This window comes from Oncorhynchus keta, chromosome 11 (assembly GCF_023373465.1).
Source record: "Oncorhynchus keta strain PuntledgeMale-10-30-2019 chromosome 11, Oket_V2, whole genome shotgun sequence".
NCBI classification, from domain to species: Eukaryota; Metazoa; Chordata; class Actinopteri; order Salmoniformes; family Salmonidae; genus Oncorhynchus; species Oncorhynchus keta.
The window spans coordinates 36,163,772-36,189,908 of record NC_068431.1 but is presented as its reverse complement, the minus strand read 5'-3'; the positions used below and the strand labels follow the sequence as shown (position 1 = coordinate 36,189,908).

General features: G+C 43.2%; 2 protein-coding genes across 7 annotated transcripts; one reads left to right on the top strand and one right to left on the bottom strand.

Annotated features, from left to right (window-relative positions):
• Positions 1-1,876: 1,876 nt before the first annotated feature.
• On the bottom strand, positions 1,877-16,447 carry LOC118390130 (Na(+)/citrate cotransporter-like). 3 transcript variants are annotated; one of them, XM_035780386.2, is made up of 12 exons: positions 16,298-16,447; positions 12,550-12,678; positions 12,341-12,477; positions 11,912-12,180; positions 11,461-11,650; positions 11,137-11,259; positions 10,230-10,442; positions 6,003-6,112; positions 4,484-4,605; positions 4,162-4,323; positions 3,562-3,699; positions 1,877-2,994 (listed from the first exon to the last, which is right to left on the bottom strand). In XM_035780386.2, exons 1-12 carry the CDS (start codon positions 16,397-16,399, stop codon positions 2,842-2,844), a joined length of 1,848 nt encoding a protein of 615 aa, XP_035636279.1. In that variant the 5' UTR covers positions 16,400-16,447; the 3' UTR covers positions 1,877-2,841. The 3 variants fall into 3 exon arrangements, with proteins under 3 accessions (XP_035636279.1, XP_035636277.1, XP_035636280.1); XM_035780384.2 differs by having other exon boundaries at positions 12,341-12,678; XM_035780387.2 differs by lacking the exon at positions 12,550-12,678 and having other exon boundaries at positions 16,298-16,437.
• LOC118390131 (alpha-2-antiplasmin-like) lies at positions 16,343-26,057 on the top strand. Of its 4 annotated transcripts, none has more exons than XM_035780389.2 (8): positions 16,343-16,485; positions 21,604-21,675; positions 21,818-22,016; positions 22,186-22,329; positions 22,582-22,770; positions 22,873-23,015; positions 23,270-23,474; positions 24,924-26,057. In XM_035780389.2, the coding sequence occupies exons 1-8, from the start codon at positions 16,471-16,473 to the stop codon at positions 25,490-25,492; spliced, it is 1,536 nt and encodes a 511-aa protein (XP_035636282.1). In that variant the 5' UTR covers positions 16,343-16,470; the 3' UTR covers positions 25,493-26,057. The 4 variants fall into 4 exon arrangements, with proteins under 4 accessions (XP_035636282.1, XP_035636283.1, XP_035636284.1 ...); XM_035780390.2 differs by lacking the exon at positions 16,343-16,485 and adding an exon at positions 19,186-19,350; XM_035780391.2 differs by lacking the exon at positions 16,343-16,485 and adding an exon at positions 20,946-21,021.
• Positions 26,058-26,137: the final 80 nt, after the last annotated feature.

Below are 26,137 nucleotides of genomic sequence, written 5' to 3'. Positions count from 1 at the left end.
TAAGTATTCAAACATTTTGTTATGGCCTAAATAAGTTCAGGAGTAATAATTAGTCACATAATAGATTGCATTAAAGGTGCTATAATAGTGTTTAACATTATTTTTGAATGACTACCTCATCTCTGTACCCCTCACATACAATTATCTGTAAGGTCCCTCAGTTGAGCAGTGAATTTCAAACACAGATTAATTTACAAAGACCAGGAAGGTTTTCCAATGACTCACAAAGAAGGACACCTATTGGTAGCTGGCTAAAAATTAAAAAAAAGCAAACATTGAATATCCCTTTGAGCCTGGTGAAGTTATTAATTACACTTTGGATGACGTATCAATACAGCCAGTCACTACAAAGATACATCCTTCCTAACTCCATTGCTGGAGAGGAAGGAAACCGCTCAGGGATTTCACCATGAGGTCAATGGTGACTTTAATACAGTTACAGAGTTTAATGGCTGTGATAGGAGAAAACTGAGGATAGATCAACAAAAGTGCAGTTACTCCACAATACTAACCGAATTGACAGAGGTAAAAGAAAGAAACTTTTACAGAATAAAAATATTCCAAAACATGCATCCTGTTTGAAATGAGGCATTAAAGTAAAACTGCAAACAATGTGACGAAGAAATTAACTTTATGTCCTGAATACAAAGCGTTATGTTTCGGGTAAATCCAACCTAACACACCACTCAGTACCACTATTCATATTGTCAAGAATTTAATGTTCCTGAGTGGCCTAGTTACAGTTTTGACTTGAACATCTATGGCAAGACTTGAAAATGGGTCTAGCAGTGATCAACCAACTTAACAGAGCTTGAAGAATGAAAAAAAAGAATGAAGTTCAAATATTGTACAATTCAGGTGTGCAAAGCTCTTAGAGACAGCTGTAATCACTGCCAAAGGTGATTCTAACATATATTAACTCGGGGGTGTGAATACTATTGTAAATTATATATTTATGTATTTCATTTTCAAAACATTTGCTAAAATTTCAAAAAACACTTTGTAATTATGTGGTATTGTGTGTAGATGGGTGAGACAAAAATCTATTGAATTCATTTTGAACTCAGGCTGCAACACAACAACATGTGGAATAAGGGGTATGAATACTCTCTGAAGGCACTGTAGCACTTGCCTCATACCCCCTGCTGAGTTGTTGTCCCACAGCTCTACCTGCCCCAGACAGGCAAGGCCATAGTTCAATACACCCTCCTGTTCTTACAATCCTCTGAATTATAAAACGTATTTAAAAACTCCTTCAACCAAAGCATCCAATAACTTAACTGGGAGGTGAACGATTAATTATACACTTTTGAGATTCTTTGACTGAATGACTTGAATCCCCTGAGGCTATCAGTATGATATAGATAGAGGGTTTGTTATAGTCAGTCATGTTCTCAGACGTGAGTGAATAGATAAGTCATTTCTCTTTTGGCGTCAGTGGACTTTATCCTGTCCTGCGGCGTGTTGTGTGTGTGTGTGTGTGTGGAGGAATACACTTCTAAACATTTAGGCTGACTGACTACACACCATATCTCATTCTGTTTGCTTGATGAGGTAACCCTGAACATTTTTGTGTGTTTGAGAGAGAGAGAGAGAGAGAGAGAGAGAGAGAGAGAGAGAGAGAGAGAGAGAGAGAGAGAGAGAGAGAGAGAGAGAGAGAGAGAAGAGGGGCAACAACAGGCTTCTGTAGTACTGTGCTTAAGCGTTTGCCTTCAAGACAGTAACTTAATTCTTATCCAAATGATATTTGTGTCTGTCGTAGTACTGCATGGTATATAGTTTGATAGGCTAGTGTGAGAGAAGATGTTTTGTGGTCAACAGAAAGAGACTATGTCCCAGGGACCATATCTGCTCAAACAGTCATCAGCACAACCTCAAAAGTCCAGGCTTTATTCAGCAAAAAAACGAAACAAATACAGTACAATAGACAAAACCATAATAGGTTGTTATTGGAATGGAAAAAAACAACTCTAAACTCTTACAAAAGTCAATAATTTACATTGATAACTATACAAAATATCTAATTAATTACACACAAAATAATTGATCGTAATTGATGTAATCTAACAGAGTTCGCCAACAGGCAGATTATTTTATTTGGCCTCCAAGTTTTCTGTGCAAAACATATTATTTTCTTTTTTTGATTGTTTTGACATAAAAGACTGAAAATGCCAGATAATCAGCTCCAAGTGATTTTAATTAGGAAAATCTGTTCCAAAGTATTCCCACGGATAATAGAGCGATATGTGTGATCGTATACAAACGTAAGCAAGGTTTGCAATGGTTATGTTTTATTCAAATATTATATTTGTTTGGGTAGTCAATTTGTAGTCTCCAAAAGATTTGTAACTATGTTCCGGACCCCTGACCATCCACTCAAGAGAAAATTAGCCAGTGGCTAAAATTAGTTGATGATCCCTGTAATATAATACAATTATAGAATATAAATTGATATAACAATATTGTCAGTAATAGAAATATAAGTTACAGTATTACAGCATGTCTTGGCTTTGCAAGTTATTTATCATCCCTGTTCCCTAAGGCTCTCTAGTGTCATAACCATATAATATAAGAATAAGTCCCGAACAGTAGAAAATACACTGATAATAAACCGGTATGGTGATGGCACAGCTGGAAACTATCCCAGTGTGTGTGTGCGCGCATGTGTTCACCAGACCATAACAGTGATCTCATGGCCAGCCTTCTGTTGCCCCAGCGAGGCTTGTAGTGCTGTTGGAGAAAGATCTGTGGTCTCTTGGTAATACTCCCCCTTCCTCATCCCCTTTTGGCATCGGTAGCAGTGCAATGGCAGTACAGGGGCGTATGGTGGTATATTTGGGGTCATTTCCCCCCTCCTCCTCCTGTAGTGATGTTCGCGGTGGTGTTGGCCCAGGAGGGGAAGGTGTCCAGGTTGAACATAGCTCTACCCCAGCTGTTAATGGCCAGAGTGATGCACAGGATCCCGATGATGTTCATCACTATACCCATTTTAGCCTGTAGGAGAGAGAGGGGGTTAGAGTTGAGGTGGTGGTAGGTTGAGGGGATGGAGGTGATGGTGGATGAATAAGGTGTGAGGAGGAGGTTAAGGTTTCGGATTGGGTGGCAGGGTGAAATATATGTATATCAACTAGGTAGGCTAGTTGAGAACAAATTCTCATTTACAACTGCAACCTGGCCAAGATAAAGCAAAGCAGTGCGATATAAACAACAACACAGAGTTACACATGGAATAAACAAACATACAGTCAATAACACAATAGAGAAAAAAGGTATATATACAGTGTGTGCAAATGAGGTAAGACAAGGGAGGTAAGGCAATAAATAGTTAACACGGTGTCCAAAGAAGGGCCAGAAGTATAGAGAATAGTGTCGTCTGTGCAGAGGTGGATCAGAGAATCACCAGCAGCAAGAGTGACATCATTGATGTATACAGAGAAAAGAGTCGTCCAGAGAATTGAACCCTGTGGCCCCATAGAGACCGCCAGAGGTCCGGACAACAGGCCCTCCGATTTGACTCTGTCTGATAAGTACAGTAGGTACCTATGGTAGCCTGTCTCTCACCATGTCTGACACCTTCAGGTATCCATAAGAGAACACGATGGCATTAGGAGGCGTGGCCACAGGCAGCATGAAGGCAAAGGATGCACTGAGGGTGCAGGGTACCATCACATACAGCGGGTTCAACCCTATGGACTGGGACTGCAATAGAACACACACATATTAACCAGCACACACTCGCACTTACGTGCATACGAATGCATGCACATGAGCACACACGAGTACATACACAAGTAGTACTATCCTGTAATGTGGATGTGAATAGGATGAATAAAAGTGTGTATGCATGTGGCTCTGTGTGCTGGAGCAGTTATCAAAGCTTCTCTTCACTGAATCAACAGAGCTGAGAGCTCTACACAGTGCTGCTACAGTCTCACTGTCTGCTCTCTAATGTGACCTATTAGCGAGAGAGTCTCTCTCTCTCTCTGTGTGTGTGTGTGTGTGTGTGAACCTCTTAAGTGATAGGCCTGGCTCAGATCCCCTATTGACCAACTCTATTCAGTACATTCCAATTTCATCAAGAGGAAACTTGATCCCAGAATGAGGGCGCAGAGGGAGTGTCTGTGTGAGAGGGAGGGGGAGAAAGAGAGACTGTGTATGTACCATGGAGGCGAGGATGGGCAGGAAGAGTGTAGCGGTAGCCACGTTGCTGGCACACTCAGTGAAGGTGGCGATGAGGAGACAGAGGATGACAGCGATGGCCCAGGGAGGGACGGAGTAGAGAGGCATCATCTGATCACCCAGCCACCGCGACAGACCAGACACCTAGATGGATACACACACATATTGAAGCTCACACACACACACACACACACACACACACACACACACACACACACACACACACACACACACACACACACACACACACACACACACACACACACACACACACACACACACACACACACACACACACACACACCTCGCTGCCCTTAGCCAGTGCGAAGCCTCCTCCTAGCAACAGTACAATGCTCCAGGGCATCTTCCTCTGAGTCACCTGCCAAGTCAGCAGGGCAGGGGCGGGGCCACGGGTGGGCTGGGGCTCTGACGGGAGGAGGCACACACATGTCAAGCATTGTCTACAGCAGGGTTCACAAACTTTTTGGCCCCAGACCCCATTTTGATATCTGACAATTCTCGCAACCTAAACTATGTGAAAAAAGAAATATACTTAACAGCCAATGTTTACTTTATTTGCAGCTATGGCAGTCAATTGAATATTAGTCTGACATAATGCATCTTATCCCACCACTAAGGAGATGGGTGTGCTTGATGCATGTTGCGTCAGAGCTTCTCAAAGTCTGGGTCAACTGTGCACACCTCATCTCTGCTGTCATATCCAACCTGGATCAATATTTTGTTTTAATGTAGACGAGAGCACTGAATCTGGCTTCCCACAGATATAGCCTACCATGTGTTTTTGGTGCTTTCAAGGTCAAATCATGATGTCAGTGATTGGAAAGGTTGGAAAGTCAGAGCTCTAAAAAGAGGCCAGAGTTCCCGAGTTGGAATTCCGAGTTGGAGTTTCAAAAATGTTTTTCACAATCGGAGCTCATGTCTTTCCGAGTTCCCAGTTGTCTTGAACACACTGAAGTCGGGAAGGTGCATATTTCCGAGTTTCCAGTTGTTTTGAACACAGCATTAATGCTCAGAGGAAAAAGGCAAGGTATTCCCTTTGAGTCAGGAACCAAAACTCCTGTGTTGTGACCCGTGAATGCATTCGGTTACATAACAACTCAATCATTTGTATGATTTCACTTACCGGCATGTCAACGGAGCCAGGATCACAGTCAAACGGATTGTGGGACACTTACTGATGCTGTTTTCTATTACTTTCTTTTCATTAGACGGAAAATCAACCAAACGCTACCATAAAGGCCTGATTGGTAGAGTACTGCAGAGATGGTTGTCCTCGAAAGTCTCCCATCTCCACAGAGGAACTCTAGAGCTCTGTCAGAGTGACCATCGGTTTCTTGGTCACCTCCTTGACCAAGGCCCTTCTCCCCCAATTGCTCAGTTTGGCCAGGCAGCCAGCTCTAGGAAGAGTCTTGGTGGTTCCAAACTTCTCCCATTTCAGAATGATGGAGGCCACTGTGTTCTTGGGGACCTTCAATGCTGCAGAAATGTTTTGGTACCCTCCCCCAGATATGTGCCTCGACACAATCCTGTTTCGGAGTTCTACGGACAATTCCTTCGACGTCATGGCTTGGTTTTTGCTGTGACATGCACTGTCAACTGTGGGACCTTTTATAGACAGTGCCTTTCCAAATCAAGCCCAATCAATCAAATTTACCACGGGTGGGAGGAGTCCAATTAAGTTGTAGGAACATCTCAAGGATGATCAATGGAAACAGGATGTACCTGAGTTCAATTTCGAGTCTCATAGCAAAGGGTCTGAATACTTATGTAACTAAGGTATTTCTGTTTTTTGTGTGTATCACCTGTGTCAAATCTCTGTGTTCTCCAGAAGCAGAGGTAGCGGGGGGGCTCAGAGGGCAAGACGAACAGCAGCACGGCAACAAACACCGCCACTGTGGCATCAGTTACAAACCTGGAGAGGGAGAGGTGGAGGGTTTAGGAGAGGATGGCTAGCGGTTAGCTGTTAGACTGTGTGGGGTTAGGGGGCAGCAGTGCAGGGGAATACAGGGGTTAGGAGTTGGGAAAAGGTGCAGAGGGAGGCCGGGGAGGGGCCCTCCAATCCTTTTTTGAACACTAACTAATTCTTACCCAATGGCAATGTGATGACAGAGGTGATTGACGTAAAGGACAGAGCATTTTTGATGACCTTAGCCCCAGTTTGATCCAGGATTCTGTTAGAATCAATGCCTGTTTCCATGGTGATGTGCCCATTCATAAATTGACAGACGTCACGGTCACATATGCCCTATGTGTTAGGCAGGTCACATGACCAGATAAGAGAGAAGGGCATTTCCATGTAAAAGGACCCATGAGCACCAACATGTAAAGTTCATAGGAGCATGTCACATTGCGTGTCAAACGAAAGCATAGAGTCTATATTTTTGAGAAATTAAGGCATATACAGTGCCTTGCGAAAGTATTCGGCCCCCTTGAACTTTGCGACCTTTTGCCACATTTCAGGCTTCAAACATAAAGATATAAAACTGTATTTTTTTGTGAAGAATCAACAACAAGTGGGACAGAATCATGAAGTGGAACGACATTTATTGGATATTTCAAACTTTTTTAACAAATCAAAAACTGAAAAAGTGGGCGTGCAAAATTATTCAGCCCCTTTACTTTCAGTGCAGCAAATTCTCTCCAGAAGTTCAGTGAGGATCTCTGAATGATCCAATGTTGACCTAAATGATTAATGATGATAAATACAATCCACCTGTGTGTAATCAAGTCTCCGTATAAATGCACCTGCACTGTGATAGTCTCAGATGTCTGTTAAAAGCGCAGAGAGCATCATGAAGAACAAGGAACACACCAGGCAGGTCCGAGATACTGTTGTGAAGAAGTTTAAAGCCGGATTTGGATACAAAAAGATTTCCCAAGCTTTAAACATCCCAAGGAGCACTGTGCAAGCTGTAATATTGAAATGGAAGGAGTATCAGACCACTGCAAATCTACCAAGACCTGGCCGTCCCTCTAAACTTTCAGGTCATACAAGGAGAAGACTGATCAGAGATGCAGCCAAGAGGCCCATGAGATCTACAGCTGAGGTGGGAGACTCTGTCCATAGGACAACAATCAGTCTTATATTGCACAAATCTGGCCTTTATGGAAGAGTGGCAAGAAGAAAGCCATTTCTTAAAGATATCCATAAAAAGTGTTGTTTAAAGTTTGCCACAAGCCACCTGGGAGACACACCAAACATGTGGAAGAAGGTGCTCTGGTCAGATGAAACCAATATTGAACTTTTTGGCAACAATGCAAAACGTTATGTTTGGCGTAAAAGCAACACAGGTCATCACCCTGAACACACCATCCCCACTGCCAAACATGGTGGTGGCAGCATCATGGTTTGGGCCTGCTTTTCTTCAGAAGGGACAGGGAAGATGGTTAAAATTGATGGGAAGATGGATGGAGCCAAATACAGGACCATTCTGGAAGAAAACCTGATGGAGTCTGCAAAAGACCTGAGACTGGGACGGAGATTTGTCTTCCAACAAGACAATGATCCAAAACATAAAGCAAAATCTACAATGGAATGGTTCAAAAATAAACATATCCAGGTGTTAGAATGGCCAAGTCAAAGTCCAGACCTGAATCCAATCGAGAATCTGTGGAAAGAACTGAAAACTGCTGTTCACAAATGCTCTCCATCCAACCTCACTGAGCTCGAGCTGTTTTGCAAGGAGGAATGGAAAAAAATTTCAGTCTCTCGATGTGCAAAACTGATAGAGACATACCCCAAGCGACTTACAGCTGTAATCGCAGCAAAAGGTGACGCTACAAAGTATTAACTTAAGGGGGCTGAATAATTTTGCACGCCCACTTTTTCAGTTTTTGATTTGTTAAAAAAGTTTGAAATATCCAATAAATGTCGTTCCACTTCATGATTGTGTCCCACTTGTTGTTGATTCTTCACAAAAAATACAGTTTTATATCTTTATGTTTGAAGCCTGAAATGTGGCAAAAGGTCGCAAAGTTCAAGGGGGCCGAATACTTTCGCAAGGCACTGTATAAATGTTATATTACCTATCATGTTCAGCTCATAACATATGTTTTATCTTTCTGTCGTCTGGTGGTCAAAGCAAGATTATGAAAACAGTCTCGACAACCCCTACCCACTCTCACTCTCTGTTTCTCTGCCGTTTCTCTCTCTCTCCATGTAATGCCACCTCTCCTGGCTCTTACTGACACCTACCATGACACCCTACCACCTACCCTATTTCCATTTACTTTATCAAGCATCCTCACCCCACTGAGCACCGACCGACACCCGACGTTCATGGATGTTGAAAAGTAGTTGAAATTTGGTCAGTCCTCCCTGTCCGGACCAGATCTGAACCAATTATAGAATTCTAGAGAAAAGTACTGTATACTACAGTAGAGCACACAAGCGTAGAGTACAGTATAATGTACTGTTGGACTCTACTGTGTTGTACTGTGATATCCAAACTTGTGAAACAGATGTTTAGATTGTTTCAAGATTTGGTCTGGTCCAACCCAATGTGGTCTTGTTTGGGGGCGGAGCTCATTACAATCAAAGCCGGTGTGTAGAATAATAGGGAAAGGGGAAACCTAGTCACTTGTACAACTGAATGCACTCAACTGAAATGTGTCTTCCTCATTTAACCCAATGCCTCTGAATCAGAGAGGTGCGGAGGGCTGCCATAATTGACATCCGCGCCCAGGGGTTAACTGCCTTGCTCAGGGGCAGAACGACAGATTTTTACCTAGTCAGCTTGGGGATTTGATCCAGCAGCCTTTCGGTTACTGGCCCAACACTCTAACCACTAGGCTACCTATTTTTTATTTTTTATTTAAACATTTGACCTTTATTTAACTATTTAACTATATAATTATATCCATAATTATGAATTCCTGTATAGTACAGATAATGTACCCATGAAGTTATTCCGTTACTGAAATTGTCACCTACTGTAGTTCAATAACCATTTTTAATTTATTTTTTAATTCAAGGTGTCATGTCATAGCTGACACCCCATTCTTTCTGCAGGAGTCTTTGAATCTTAATTCGGAGCAGACATTTAAAGGGGCAATATACAGATATCGCTCCACCATTTCTCAGTTTATTTGACAAAACAAACAATGTCTTGTATAGAGAATCATTGTACCATCTAAACCAATGTGAAATATATTTTCAATATCCAAAAATACTGTATTTTCAGCTTTTTGAAGATGGTGTACAAAAGCAAATGTAAAAGACAAAAATTAAACTTAAAAACAGGAAGCATAGAAATAGCACACATAGAACAGATCTACCACTTCTTAGACTTCCTTTCAATGAGAATGACAAATCTATAACTCACATTCTATGTGAATTTGGTGGGGTCGGCCAAAACGTTTTTGGAAATGGTGGTCGCATAAAACACTGAGGGAGAGTTTACTGTAATTCTGTTACCAAACTTTGCATCTGCACAGGTCTTCCAGTAAATGTTTTTTTGTGAAATTTTCTGTGTAAATTGTACAAAGTAGTCTTTGAAATCAATTATTTTTGTTTGGCATACATTTGAAAGTTAATCTGAGTCAAAGCGTAATTCCGTTATCGTGGAATTGCCCAGAATGAAGTGTGTGCCTCTCCTGCCCATCGATCTGTTTGTCATAAAGAAGTGTGCTTTTGTCTCTCATTCACTAGTGAGATCATGTTTCCCGGACTCTGTGTGCTGGTTACAGCGTATGTGTGTGCAGATGAGAGTGTGTGTACGTGTACACGTGTGTGTTCCTGTGTGTCAAAGTTCAGAACACGTGTATTGATGCAACACAGATGGTTTACTCTCTGAACGACATATTTTGTCCGCCTGTGTTTGTTTTATCCTGTTCCCCGTGTCCTGACATTTGGTCTAATGGAAGGTTCTGGGACTAAAGACAACTCAGGTCACCTATCCTTCAGATCAGATCAGGCTTGTGTTACTGTGCATGTTTCTGCATATTTCCACTTGCGCGTGTGTGTGTGTGTCTGTGTGGTTGAGTGTGTATAGTGTGTACAGTATTTCACTGTGGTGTGTGTTACACACGGTGCTTTGGCATTGAAGACGTGGGTTGCCCATCCATCGATGAAGCCTGGGCTTCGTGTGAACCAAAGCACCACCAGCAGGATGAAGAGCCCCAGGACACTCAGCTCTCCATAAGACATGGGCCCCAGACGACGATGCTCCTCACGGATCAAATCATATGCCGCAAACTCCTTCTCTGACTGCACAGCACCACAGCCCCATGTACGCTTCAGACTGGAGAGGAGGAGTGGGAGACAGGGAGACAAGGAGACAGGGAGACAGGGAGACAGGGAGACAGGGAGACAGGGAGACAGGGAGACAAGGAGACAGGGAGACAGGGAGACAGGGAGACAGGGAGACAGGGAGACAGGGAGACAGGGAGACAGGGAGACAGGGAGACAGGGAGACAGGGAGACAAGGAGACAGGGAGACAGGGAGACAGGGAGACAGGGAGACAGGGAGACAAGGAGACAGGGAGACAGGGAGACAGGGAGACAGGGAGACAGGGAGACAGGGAGACAGGGAGACAGGGAGACAGGGAGACAGGGAGACAGGGAGACAGGGAGACAGGGAGACAGGGAGACAGGGAGACAGGGAGACAGGGAGACAGGGAGACAGGGAGACAAGGAGACAGGGAGACAGGGAGACAGGGAGACAGGGAGACAGGGAGACAGGGAGACAGGGAGACAGGGAGACAGGGGTGAGAGAAATGAGTGGGGGAGGAAAAGAGAAAGGGGTGAGAGAAAGAGAGACTTAGTGAGAGAGAGATGATTTACAATAATAGGTCAGATAAGAAGCAGAGTGAGAGAGACATTACCCCTATTTGGCCTATGCAAACCTTTACAGATATCATGTCATGGTTGAACTGAGAGGGAGGAGAGAGTAGAGTCAAAATAATGCACTGTGATGCTCTGGCCAGGTGACTCACTTGAAGCCGATGAAGACGAGCTGGAGCCAGAGCCAGGCCAGCGTCAGCATCAGCAGCATGGTGGGGAAGGCAAAGGCGAACCATGAGGCAAAGTTAATGACGTCACCGTTCTGAGGGAAGAGTCTGACAGTGGGCTTCTATTAACAACACAACTTCTCAGAAATGTAAAACATCAAATGTCAGTTGATCAACACGATATGTTCTGACCCCCATATCTATGTTTATAGCGACAGGATATTCTGTACATGCACTAACATATGTGAGGTGTGTGTCTGTGAGAGGTACATATGTGTGTGTGTCTGTGTGTGTGTGTGTGGTACATACTGGCTCATCTGCCCTGTGAGGACAAGGTTGGGTCCGGTGCCAGTTAGAGTGGCAGTGCCGCCGATGCTGGCAGCGTAACACACACACAACGTCAGGCCTTTACACATCTTCATCCTCTCCTTCTCCTCCTCTTCCTCCCCAACCTGCTCCTCTGCTTCAGTCCCTTCCTTAAAGACCATGGACACCATCACTGTATACAGAGAGGAAGGAGGAGAAAATAGCACTATATATTAGAGATGTTTGGGAATCAGGACTACCAAGAGGTCACGGCCAAACTAGGCAGGCTATAGTTTTCCTGTTGCCTACAGACATTTAGCCTATGTCTATAATTGTCTGAAATCGCCATTTAACTGTGTTATGGTGTGTTGGTGAAAAAACAGTGCTCCAGCCTCACCCAGACCCCAGACCCCTGCCCTGGCCTCTGCCCCCAGCCCAGTGCCCTGCACCTCACCTGGCTTCCCATCAGTCAGAGAGTTGTCCCGAGGAACTGGTTTGTCTGGGGAGTCCAGTTTATCTTCTGAGGCTAGTTTCTCCAGTGGGATGTGATTGTCCTGGATCATAAGTGTGTCCTGTGGGGTCGGCAGGGGGTTCTCCCCCTTTCGTGGGCCATTGAGCTGCTCCAGGACGGCCTGGACAATGGGGACCATCATAGCTGTGGTGGCTGTGTTACTGATCCACATGGACAGGAAGGCTGTCACACCCATGAACCCTAGCATCAGACTGGTGGGGACAGCGGAGGAGGGGAGGGTGTATCAGAGTCAGAAAATAAAATAGGAAGTGGAGAAGGAGGAAAGCATGCTAGGCTTTAGCTCAGTGGGCTGACAATCTTGATTTGATACTTGAACAACTGATAGACAGACACCTGTGATTTGCTACTCACAGGGCAGGCCGCATACCCACAATGAGTAGAACTCTGAGGGCGATGCGCTTGTGAAGATTCCACTTCTCCACGGCAACAGCCATCATTAGCCCGCCAACAAACAGCATGTTGGTGTCCTTCAGGTACTGCATACACACCTGATACACACACGTGAGAGATTGTCTTTGAGTGTGAGCATGTGTGTTTGTGCGTGTGTGAGGGAAGCGTACCTGCTTGGACTCCATGATGCCAAACAAAGGGAAGAGGACAGCGGGCAGGAGAGCAGTCACAGCCAGCGGCAATACCTCAGTACACCAGTACACTGCCATCAGGGCTATCACATAGGCACAGCCTGCCTCCTGCAGCACACACATTTACAATACATAATTTAGATGCATATAGATGTACAGAGACCCCAAATATCCTAGAGGTCAAAAGGACAAACACCCACACACACATGAAAACACAGTGTTCTGTGTGTCTGATAGTGCCATTGTATCAATATTGATCTGTGATATGAATTTGTGAATCTCAAGTAATGTAAACTTGAACTTCAACACCCTATGGTGTGATGAGGAACATTTTCCTTAGTCTTCAATGCCTTGGCACTGAAACACTGAGCTTACAAGAATATAAGACCTCCTGGGGCAGGTCAGGCTTTATGTCACTCTCACAAGAGTAGATTACTAAGTGGGAGTAATACCTAAAATTGGTCTACGGTCTGTCAGCACAGCAGGAGAAAGCATGGTCAGGTGTCAATAACACACTCTCTCCGAAAGCAAAAATCTTTGCTATGTGTATTTTTCTGGTATATTAATATTTATATTTAAAGGGTCCAGCTGGGCCTTCTACTTTAGTTCCATACGGATGGCACATGCTGTGGAGACCCATGAGATCCAGTTGCCAGGATTACCCGGTCAATCAGTGTGGCATCTGGGATGTTTTTTCAGATTCTACATATCTCAATGGATACTTCTGGGAATCACCGACTACATCAACACTGACAGACAGTTATCATGGTTCATCAGCACTGGGTTCAGAAATGGTCAGATTAATACTGCAATTGAGAACATTTTAAACAAATTGAGACATGACCTCTTTCAAGGTCAGTCTCGCAAAAAGAAACATTCTTGCGTTCTAACTACCCGCTATTCAAAGTGCTTTGAACAAATTAAGGGAATTGTTCACAAACATTGGCACATCCTAAAATCCGATGATAGTATCGGTAATGTGTTTGCGGACCTTCCCTTGGTCGTATTCTCGCGGGGCAGAAACCTCAGAGATCAATTGGTAAACTCTGATTTACCACCCCATGATATCCCTGCACAACGTGTATTTGCGCCCCTATTGGATGGAAACTACAAGTGTAATGGCTGTGCTCAATGCAATGGCACGTATAAATGTAGATCCTTCAAACACCCCCAAACAGGGAACAGATCCCAATCAAAGGTGTTATAATGTGCTCCACTAAGGCAGTTATTTATATATAACTTGTCCTTGAGGTAAAAATGATGTGGGTAAAACAAAGCATGAATTAAAAGTACGCATCTCGGAGCTTTGTAGCACCATTAAGTGCAAAAACTTACCCAGTTGCGGCCCACTTTTTGGAAGCAAATAACTCGATTTCGTCTCTACGTTATATTGGCATCGAACATGTCACCCTTCCTAGGAGAGGGGTGACCTCGACAATGTATTGTTAAAATGAGAGGCTGCCTGGATCTTTAATTTAAAGACCCTTGCTCCCTTCGGTCTCATCGTAGACTTTGATCTGAAGCCATTCTTGTGATTATTGTGGTTTTGCTGTTGTAAATGTTTGTAGGCTTATGTAGCCAAATTGTATCTATGATCAGACTATCCATTTATGTTTTTTGTATGCTATTTTAATATATGAGAATTAACCAATGATATCAGGCCACACCCAGCCATGATTACAGACACCTGTGTGTGTCTTCTGACACTATATAAATGAGTCATCCTGCAGGGTCATTATACCCTGATGAAGACAGCTTGTCTGTTGAAACGTTAGACATCACTTTTTTTCCATCTGAGCTCCTAGAGTGTGCGGCTCTCCTTCATTTTTTAAAGCATTCCACTCCGCTGGCCAGCACCTCGCCTAAATAGGTGTGCGTGTCTTTCACGTCTAGATTTGAGTATTTTAACCTGTGTCATGTCTGGTGGGGATAGACAAAATCAATATGCGCATGAGGAGGCACACAGACGCAAGCGCGGAGCCAGTTGAGTCAGCATGTTAAAGAGTGGAATTTCCATTCTGAATTTCCAGAATACAACGAAGTTCATCTCGTACAAGATCGAGTCAATGGCTATGGAGAAGCCACAATCAGACGGCGGTGATGGCGAGGCACCGGTGAAACACCTTGAATGGAAAGAACTGTGCTGCCTGCCACTGGAGGACCTGGTCATCTTCCCTTGTTGACAAACCCCCTCCCTCTGCTCAAACTACATGGATCCCTCTTGACGGTCTACCCATCTTTTGGAGGCTTGAAACACCCAAAACGTTCAACTCTAGGTGACAATTGTTGTAGTCGAGACCTATTCTCTGTTCTGTAACTACATCTTTCATTTGATGATGGTTTATTTTTAGTTTCAAGACTTTGAGATTATTTCTGTGATGAAAAGCACTATAGAAGCTGAATAAATTATAATTGTTATTATTATGAGTCTGAGAGAAAATGTTTGCAGTTAAAGCAAATTAATTAATGAAAAAAATATATATATTTTTTATGTGTTCATATGCTATCGGGGCCCGACCTCTGAGGGGGACCCCAATGCCCCCCACCCCTTGGGTGCTACGCCAGTGTGTGCGTGGGGAAATTAGAACTATAGCAATACATGTTTATGCCAAAATCAGCATGAGTCAGGTGCACAAAATAATTCTGATTTAATTTATGAAATATATAACAAGACAATAGACTACTAGTAGGCTGCAAGTGAAATATATAACAAGACGATAGACTACTAGTAGGCTGCAAGTGAAATATATAACAAGACGATAGACTACTAGTAGGCTGCAAGTGAAATATATAACAAGACGATAGACTACTAGTAGGCTGCAAGTGAAATATATAACAAGACGATAGACTACTAGTAGGCTGCAAGTGAAATATATAACAAGACGATAGACTACTAGTAGGCTGCAAGTGAAATATATAACAAGACGATAGACTACTAGTAGGCTGCAAGTGAAATATATAACAAGACGATAGACTACTAGTAGGCTGCAAGTGAAATATATAACAAGACGATAGACTACTAGTAGGCTGCAAGTGAAATATATAACAAGACGATAGACTACTAGTAGGCTGCAAGTGAAATATATAACAAGACGATAGACTACTAGTAGGCTGCAAGTGAAATATATAACAAGACGATAGACTACTAGTAGGCTGCAAGTGAAATATATAACAAGACGATAGACTACTAGTAGGCTGCAAGTGAAATATATAACAAGACGATAGACTACTAGTAGGCTGCAAGTGAAATATATAACAAGACGATAGACTACTAGTAGGCTGCAAGTGAAATATATAACAAGACGATAGACTACTAGTAGGCTGCAAGTGAAATATATAACAAGACGATAGACTACTAGTAGGCTGCAAGTGAAATATATAACAAGACGATAGACTACTAGTAGGCTGCAAGTGAAATATATAACAAGACGATAGACTACTAGTAGGCTGCAAGTGAAATATATAACAAGACGATAGACTACTAGTAGGCTGCAAGTGAAATATATAACAAGACGATAGACTACTAGTAGGCTGCAAGTGAAATATATAACAAGACAATAGACTACTAGTAGGCTGCAAGTGAAATATTTTAAATCATCATTCAGATAGCCTACTCTTTGTGTAGAAAGAGTAGTACTCTAGATAGATAGTAGTACTAGATAGATAGTAGATAGATAGTAGTACTTATTCCCCTGGAATAAGTCTATTCGACAACTTTGGCCCATACCGTGGTTCCAATCAGCAGAGGTAGTGGGAGGAGGAGGAACGGTGTGCAGAACAGAATCACCCCATCCTTGAAGATCCACATCGCCTGGAGCGAGGACACCATCCTCTCCCGGTCAGAGAATACAGAGAATTACAGTTGCGCACGTCTGGACTTACTCCGGAAAGAAAGCAAAAATGATGAGGGAAAGGGTGAGCGAACTCTGATACCTCCAGCTTTACACTGGGTACAGGACTGCACATGACATCTTTCGCACTCTCTCTCTTTCTCTCTGTGTTTGTGTGTGTGTGAGACAGAGAGTCAACACTTGTGTGACATTCATACTTAAATATTAACTTTTTTAATGCGTTGACTCACACACTGTAGTCCTGGTGCAAGTTTATCTTAAACTCTTAGAATTATTATTATTTTTTAAGTCATATTGTGCACTTAACATTTTTAAACTTCATTTAGATTTTTAAAGATTGAATTTGAATCTGTTCATTGATGCAGCTTTGTTGGGATTTATCACAATTGGGGAATTTCTCACAAGAAAGTGACATTAAGACTAGCAGGCAGTGATTTGACATATTATCAGCAGGTAGTGATTTGTTTTGGACACCCATGTAATTCAAATCCTGTCATACCACATTGGCATTTGGATGGCGGTGTGAGAGAGCGAGAGAAGGTATAAACTGAGATCGACATAAGGGGACAGATAGTTGGGATTTCCTTGGAACAGCAGTGAGTGCTGGCAAACCAACCTTTCTTTGGGAGTAAAGTTACATTCCCCATCACACACACACAGTGTGCTACAGCTGCACCATTGAGAGCATCTTGACTGGTTGCATCACCACCTGGTATGGCAACTGCTTGGCATCCAACTGCAAGGTGGTGTCAGAGGAAGGCCCTAAAACTTGTTAGACCTCAGCCAGCCAAGTCATAGACTCTCTGCTACTGCACGGCAAGCGGTACCAGTGCACCAGGTCTGGAACCAACAGGACCCTGAACAGCTTCTACCCCCAAGCTATAAGACTGCTTAATATTGAACTAAATAGCTACCTATCTGCATTTACCAGCTGCATTTACCAACTCTTTCGACGCGTCACATAAGCTGCTGTTACTACTTATCTATCCTGTTGCCTTGTCACTTTACACCTACATATCTACCTACCCTGCACATCGACTCGGTACTGCTAACCCGTGTATATATCCAAGTTATTGTTACTCACTGTGTATTTTTTCCTCGTGTTATTATTTTTCTATTTTCTCTCTGTATTGTTGGGAAGGGCCTGTCAGTAAGCATTACACTGTTAGTCTACACCTGTTGTTTACCAAGCATGTGACAAATACAATTTGATTGATTGACACACCTCAGACCGGGGTTCAAATGTGTATTTATAATATCCTACAAATAGCCTACTATTTGAAAGTATTTTTAAATACTTATTTCAATTACTATTTTCAAATACCTGGGTTAATACCTGAGTCAGTATAATTTTGTATTTTGAAATACATGCCAATACTTTCTAAGTGTATTTCCAAATACATTCCAATATTCAACATTTAAAATATCTGAATTCTTACTTCGAAATGCATATGAAAGTAATTGAGATATTTTAAATATAATTTGAACTCCGATCTGACACACACACACATACACACACACACAAACAATTTGACTTCAGATCCTACACTGCCACCGTATGGCAATTTTTTTGTTTACTTAAACTCAGTCCTTAACATGATCCCTCCCTTCAAATAGCCCAGATGTTCTTAGAAATTAGAGTTAAAACACAGAAATGTACAAATATGAAATTTGATTATTTTGCTTAAATTTGATTGGAACATGGAGGACCACTTGCAGGTCATTGTTTATACAAAATATGTGGGGGGGGGGGCAATCATCTTCCTTTCCTGTGTTTCAGGACCAGGGTTTACATGTGGAAAAGGCTACATCCAGGCTACTTGTTCTGATTGCAAGTAAAGGTCAAAAATCAGTTATGCAGACAGTCTATGCTTCTCCTACCTGTATACATAACACAATCCATTGGCTCGTGAGGTAAGGTGGGGGCTGTGAATGGGGTCCTTTTATGCTTCCCTAATGGGAGGCAGTAAACAAACAGTCACTGCAAAACAACCCAAAGGGGCTGAGTAGGTGATGCCCTGATTCACAGGTGCATTGTGGGTTTGCAATGTTAGTGCCAAGTTCTTGCATCGGCGTAGGGCTGGAACGGGGCAGTCCATGCAAGAAAAACAATATCTCCCACCGCCTACTCTATTTTACTTAAAGGGCTAGAGACAGAGGACTAGAATTATGCCCAAAATCATGTTATATCAACTCTGATTCATATAGAAACATTCTACAGTGCTTATTCTGGGTTTCCTCCATTAGGGCCAATAGAGGGAGCCACAGTGCTGTAATGCTAAAGGTCATACGTGTTAATGTTGTAACATATCAGCTGTCATGGTCACAGCCACTTCAGTGGGCAGACATTTGAAAGTTGACACTATCGTAGAGCTATCTGTGAGGGTTTCCAAACTCTTTCTAGGAAAATGTGTTTGTAGGTCAGCAAAAAATAATATCACAATCCAAACGGCAACCCCCATCCTCTGAGAAAAATAGAAAAACATAGAGGTCCTTACGAGACGGTAGATATTACAATTCTGATGGACATTTAAAAAAGGCATATTTCATCCTCCCTAAGGGATACCACTGATCTGATGAGAGCAGAAAGGTGAACATATTTTGCTACTGGCAACTTTTACATTTATTACACCTGTTAAATGTTTCAGATGAGTGACATTTCTATGGAATGATGGGAGGAAGGCTCTTATGAAGGCAGGTTTGACTTGTGGGTCACATATCTACATATTTACATTTTCTGGTTGTGTAGTGGCTCTGCTGAATCAATTCAGAGTTGAACATTAACTGAGCAATGAGGGGGCTGACAGTAGAGTACTGGGCACTACAGGATCCAGCTAGGGGAACACTCACTGTGCCTGTCTGACTCTATCTGTCTATATCCTAATCCTGTTTGCCTATATCACCTATCCCCTGACCAAACACCGGCTGGGTAAGTTTTCTCCACCTCAATTCACTTGGAAGGGATAGTATCTGATGTTGGGGAGTCAGTAGGTTTTTGACACAGTGCATGAAACCATATAATTCTAGTATAGTACGTGCTCTTTATTTAAAGCTATTTGGAACATGATTTAGATGTATGGCTGTAGCTATTAGTTTGCTAGTGATATAATGATAGCACAAACTGTTTAATCTTTTTTTAAAGATTCAAATTGACTTTAAAGAGCCCTTTGTAAATGTAAATGTACACTCAAATCACCAATCAAGACATCACTACTAGCACCATTTCTACTACGTCTATGAATGCTAATGATTCTAAGCAGAGTCATATACATATATATATATATATATATATATAAACACGAATACTACCATTGCATCCATAGAGAACCCATTGCAGTCGTGAGGCCAGTGTTTGCTGTTTGTGGACTTTAGCAGTGAAACAGAAACCTTTGGCCCTCTGACAAACAGTTGATCCCAGAACAAAACACCACACATCTCCACAGTGTAGAACCAGGCCTAAAGCAATGCCACACGGACCACTAGCCAAGCAATCATGCTTTTGATTGGCTCTCATTTCCTCTCAACCTATCAGTGTTCGCTGGTGTTGCCATGTCCAGCAGCAATATGTACTCTTTTATTTGCTCTGTAAAAGTGAGGGGTTCAGTAATCTTATGCATTGATAATCACTGTTATTGAATCTTAATTATTTAAGTTATTGGCTGTGTTCTAGAGGATCAAAACCATAATGTATCATGGGCAAATTGTGACTGACTGATCTACAAATAATAACGAGTAGTTATTTATGATGCAAGGTTTTTTTGTCGGCAGTCGCTTGTACTGTCAAATGCAATGTCGAACAAGCCCATAGTGACAGGGTAGAAACCATAGTTTCAGTCCATGTTTCCCAGGGGACTCTAATTGGTGTTAAACATGTGAAATGTATAAAAGCAGAGATACTGTACAGTATATGATGACGAGACGGTCTTGTCTCCGCCCTAATAATGGGCGTTGTTGTCCCAAAGGTGGGAAGGCATATGGTCTGCATATCGCTGTATTCCCAAGTACACAGATTAACGGGAGTGGACCATCTCGCTTCGCCTCTTCCTCTCTGATAAAAGCACTCCATAGTCCTTTTCAGGGGTGTATTTATTACAGAAACCCTTTACCGTTTAAAAACCAAACAAGAGCAAACGGAACAAAATGGGGAGGGACCTACCTATATTTGTCCAATAGAAAATCCTGTTTTTGTTGCAAACATTTCCCCTTTAGAGTAAATAGTTTCTGTTGCAAAATGTTTTGCAACAGACCAAACGTTTTGCATCAGAATCCATTGGGAGAATTCCAATTGGTTGCTCGCCTCCTCTCCTCCAGCTGGGGAGAGGAAACAAATGTGTTTTTATTAAATGAGACTCTCCATTTCTACTCTTTCGCATCACCAGGCAAATTATATTTACAGGGGTGGAATCCTAAAATAAATGTGTAAAGTGATCAAAATTAATTTAGCTTTGAAAGATAAAAGGATAAGTAGCATATTGTTTTCTAAAAGTGTGCAGGCTTTACTCCTTTGAGAAGAAAACCTCTGATTCAAAGGGGCGTGGTGTATTTTAAAACACTTCCATGCTACCTGCTGTGAGGATATTCCTGTAAATCCTCTGTCGAAGTAGGTTATCGAAGAGGGGAGCAGACACTTGTTTTTGCCTACTAAAGAATTTAAAAAGGACAGACTTTTGCCCAATTGACAATCTCCCAGAGTGTGTGCACAGGTTGTGCAGTGTCGTTGCTGTCTAGCTTTATTTCTATGAGGAACCATTTTGTGAACATGCTCATGCTGTCTGTGAAGAAATGTTTGGGGTGTGGTCCATTGTTCCGAAAAGTTGTTTCCAGTTGATTTGTGTTGGGAGAGGCTTTGCTCGCTTCTGGGTCCAAGCACTGTTGCTAGCGCCCTCCCTTACGGAAAGTATTGGTTGTCACTGTTTTTTGGTCACTGTGTGTAGCCTAACTAGGTCAATTTAGTCCTGTGAAATCACTGTTGCACTTTAGAAGGAACTGAGATCTAACCAGCCTTTTGTGTTCATGTCAAAGTATTTTGTATGTGTATCTATTTCTATAGAAACAAACCTTAGTCATTTAATAAACCTTTTACATCTGCCTCAGACTATTTCCCTTAAATGGTCCTAGATAGAACCTGTATCTTTGAATATATGTTATATTATTGTACAGGTTTCTTTGTTCTGTATTGCAGGCTAGCTGTTGGGATATGAAGCTGCATCTGCCTGTACTCTTGCTGCTCTGCCTCTGTTGGCTGGGACTGACTGTAAGAGGGCCAACCATAACCTCACCCCAAAACAAATCAACCTTCCTTAAATTAGAAAAGTATTGACTACAAGACTTTTAAAGCACCCTACCCTAGTTTCTCAGTCTAACCCCTAGTCTTTCTCTCTCTCTCTCTCTGTCAGGATGAGACTGGTACGGTAGCTACTGAGTACCACTCTTGTGGGGAGCAGGTGCTCAGCCAGGAGGCCCGGTGGTCAGTAGGGGGTGCTGTAGAGAAACTGGGCAGGCAGCTACTGGACAGCCTGCAGACAGGGCCAGAGCAGCCCAACGTCATCATATCACCCCTCAGCGTGGCCCTTGCACTAGCACAGCTCACACTAGGTGAGGCACATGTGTGTGTGTGAGAGAGAGAGACATGTATAATGTCAAGAGTGAGTATGTATCTGTGAGATTGTAAGTGTATGTCTGCTTATGACTGTTATTAACTTTTGTCTCAAAGAATGAATGTAATCAAAACATGGTCATTGCCTCCTTGTGATGCCCCTATCAGGAGCTCGTAACGAGACACAGAAGTTGCTGCTAAGTTCTCTACACGCCCACACTGTGCCCTGCTACCATGAATCCCTGGGCAGCCTGCTCCAACACCTCACCAACACCTCCCTACAGGTGGCTACACGCATGTACCTGCGCCCAGGTGAGTGAGTGAGTGAGTGAGTGTGTGTGTGTGTGTGTGTGTGTGTGTGTGTGTGTGTGTGTGTGTGTGTGTGTGTGTGTGTGTGTATATTTCAGTGTTGCAGCTCTGTGCCAGAAAATGGCAGTCTACTGACATAATTATAAAGCACATCCATTCAACTGCCTTTGGTAATGCAGTAAAGGTCTGACAATGTTTTGGATTCTTTTGGTGTATATTTGTGTTTATATATTTGTTTCTCTCTTTCTCTCGCAGAGTTTGAGGTGTACCAGTCCTTTGTTGCAGAATCCATGCGTAGCTACAAATCAGAGCCTGCCCCCTTGATCTCAGTGGAAGATGTCAACCAATGGGTGGAAGACACCACCAAAGGTCACATGACCAATTTCCTGACCAGTATTCCGCATGATGTGGTGCTCATGCTGATCAATGCTGTGCATTTCAAAGGTAAGCCCTTTCACTCCTTGTTTAAAATAATGTCTTTGACGTTTGTATACAAGTGTCTACTTTTTACAATTGTGTGGCTTGTTCTCCTGTTGTCACTGGTAGGTGAGTGGGAGGCTCGCTTCGACCCTCAGCTCACACAGAAGGATGTCTTCTACCTGGACAATAAGAACTTTGTCCATGTAGACATGATGCGGTCAGCCAAGTATCCACTGAGCCTGTTAGAAGATGGGGAGCTTGGGGCTCAGGTGAGCTGGGCTAGCTGTATCTGTTCTGTTGTCTGCTTCTGTCTCCATCCTCCCTTTCTATCTTTTCACACACCACAGTTTCTACTCGAGACTTGTTTTGAAAAGTCCTTGCTGTTGAAAAGTAGACTGTAAAACGTATTGTTTTCTCCACCACTCTCTCACCTCCATTCTCTTTCTCTCAATCTCTCTACAGTGCAGTTGGTGCAGTCTCCCTCTCTAAAATGTTTCTCTCCACACCCCTTCTGTGTTTGCAGGTTGCACGTTTTCCTTTTAAGGGAAACACCAGCTTTCTGGTAGTGATGCCGTTGCCAGGAAGAGGAAACGTGTCATCGCTGGTGGCCAAGCTGAATATCTCTGACCTGTACAGACGTCTACCTCAGGAGAGGACCATGCAGGTCCAACTGCCCAAGTTCGCCCTGCAGTACCGCCAAGAGCTACAGGAGGCGCTGACCAGCATGGGTGAGAACAGAAGTAGTGTCAGAAATGACCAAGGGCAACAGCACTAGGTCTGAGAATCATGTCTGGTTCTCTTGGCCAATTCAGAGAAGGTGCTTTTCGAGACAGACAACTCTTCCAACAAATCACTTGTTTTGGTAGGTGGGGTTTAAAAAGAATCCCCTCAGAAATATGACAGACACACACAATGTGGATGCAGATAGCTAGGGTAATTTTAGCCACAGCCAGTCAGGGGTTTTAAGCTTGTAATGCTAACATCATGGCGCATGCAAACTACTCACTTGTGAAATACACAAATTGAAAATATCCTCCTCCAGCTCCATCTAGCTAGCTACACTCTTTCCTCTCTGCCAAACTGACGTTGGTCCTAGTACAGACTTGTATGCTGGAACATTGGTACGTTCTGGGAGGCAACCCATCTGTCTAGAAACTAGCACAGAAAGTTAAATAGTTTTGGCCAGGAATTTTTCCTGTCAGATCATGTGGTCTGGGAAAACTTGAGTCATAGTTTAAGCCCTAGTCATAGTTTAAGTGAGCTATAAACGGACAGGCAGGGCCAGCCCTAGCCTTTTGGGGGCCCTAAGCATTAGCTATCTAGTGTCTGCTTGCTGGCTGAACCAGTCTGAAACCAATCCAGATGAAACGGAAGGCAGGGATGCTACCGTATGGCCAAACAAGCTTGGAATAGGCTGCTCACTGGAACACGTTCACTCAGGTGGTCGAGCATGGTTTGCCATAGTAGTCAGTAGCTAACGAGAGCAGAATGATTTTCAGAATTAGGAACTAGTGTTAGGTGGATGGGCAAAATCTAGATTTTTAGAGATGAGTTCCACGCCATCTACAAGAGAGATCGGTTGAGGGACGTACATCACGTAGGAGTGAAGCCTTCTGATGTGAGACAATGGGGCCCCCCTACCTCGCGGGCAAAACATTATAGTGGTCCCCTTCTTGACACCTAAGAGAACATTTTTTGGTTTGAAGTACAATTTCAGCAATTCCACACATCTGTATTTTTCCCTGGGGTGGAGAGAAAATGTTACAATTTTGTAACAAATTTCATGCAATTTTACTCGTTTTGCCATGTGGCTGAGAGACATTTGTGCAGTTTAAAGCAAATTTCCTGTAATTCTACACATTTTTATTTATTCCATGTTAAATATGATATCTGATTGAGAGTGACTAACAAAATCAATGGGGCCCCCCTGGAGTTCAGGGCCCCTGGGCATGTGCCCTGCATGCCCTGTCGGTATACAGCCGTGATTACTACAAGTTTAGATAGCTGACTAATTTACCAACCTAAAAATGATTAGCTGACATGTCTTATTGAGTGACTGTCAGTGACTGAGCTATCAAGCAAAAAACTGCTGAGGCACAACTAAATTTAGAAATAGCATGTTGTGTATTCTACTATTCTGTCAATCAAAATCTCTCTGGTGTCTCTCTCTCTCTCAGGTCTGGGCTCTTTGTTCTCTAGTCCTAATCTGTCCGGTGTGTCAGCGGTTCCTCTGCAGGTGTCCAGCATGCGTCACGCCTGCGGGGTGGAGTTGAGTGAGGAGGGGGCCGAAGCATCTGCAGCCACCTCCATCACCATCATGCGCTCTGTTCCCATATTTTCTGTAAACTCCCCCTTCCTGTTCGCCCTGGTAGACCACGCCTCCCTCGCTCCAATCTTCCTGGGCACCGTCACTAACCCAGCCCCTGACGCCAGCCCCATTCAGATCGACAGTCCCCTCGGCGATGATCCCAATGGCAACAGGACCCAAAGTGACAGCTTTCATAGCAACAGCAATGTACAGAACGATGGTCCCCATAGTAACAACAACGTACAGAGCGACAGTCCCCATAGCAGTAACAACGTACAGAGTGACCAGCCACAAAGTGAGAGAATGCAGTGTGGCGTCCCTGTCGGGGGGGAGGAGCAACAACAGCCCCTGAATGAAGTAGAGGGAAACCCCAACGCCCAAGTGGAGGGGCAAGGATCCAGTTCCTGTGCCAATCCCTCTCATACAGTTCCTTCCTAAACCAACACTGATGCCCAGCTTGCCCCAACCAATCTCTCACTGTCCTGTCCTGAGCAACACTGATGCCCAGCTTGCCCCAACCCATCTCTCACTGTTCTGTCCTGAGCAACACTGATGCCCAGCTTGCCCCAACCCATCTCTCACTGTTCTGTCCTGAGCAACACTGATGCCCAGCTTGCCCCAAACCATCTCTCACTGTTCTGTCATGAACAACACTGCCTGACCAGCTGGTCTCATATGGAGCCCAGCCCTCACATAGCAAAACCCTATCCCAATCTATTGGCACAGTTCCCAGTCCAGAATCAACAACAGCCCCTACCCCTAGACACCTGACAACTTCTCACAGTCCCTCCCCTCCCCAGTGAATACCCCTGATTACAACCCAATGATTTAGGAGAGACCATGGACCTGTCCCATACTACACTGTGTGTGCAGATTAACACTCAAATGTGTTTTTTTACACTTGGCTGTGCACTGTCTGTCTTACAGTATTTGTGTTTTGTTTTGATGTCTTACTTTTTGATGATTCTCACCTCTGGTATTGATTAAAGAAATGAAGTCTCAATGTTTTAGTGAATGGTGGATGTGGTCATGTGAATGAGCAGGACTGGATTTTTTTATATAACAACAGGGGAGTCTATTTCA

Bases quoted from the DNA above. Each gene is read 5' to 3' on its own strand.
- LOC118390130 (XM_035780384.2), bottom strand. From the start codon at position 16,399: ATGGTGTCCTCGCTCCAGGCGATGTGGATCTTCAAGGATGGGGTGATT. The intron at 11,651-11,911 runs GTGAGGTGCAGG...CTCTGTATACAG, and splicing joins TCTGACTGATGGGAAGCCAG to TGATGGTGTCCATGGTCTTT. The intron at 2,995-3,561 runs GTGAGAGACAGG...TCTCTCCTACAG, and splicing joins ACCTGAAGGTGTCAGACATG to GCTAAAATGGGTATAGTGAT.
- LOC118390131 (XM_052457033.1), top strand. From the start codon at position 21,204: ATGTTTGGGGTGTGGTCCATTGTTCCGAAAAGTTGTTTCCAGTTGATT. The intron at 21,676-21,817 runs GTAAGAGGGCCA...TCTCTCTGTCAG, and splicing joins TCTGTTGGCTGGGACTGACT to GATGAGACTGGTACGGTAGC. The intron at 23,475-24,923 runs GTGAGAACAGAA...TCTCTCTCTCAG, and splicing joins GGAGGCGCTGACCAGCATGG to GTCTGGGCTCTTTGTTCTCT.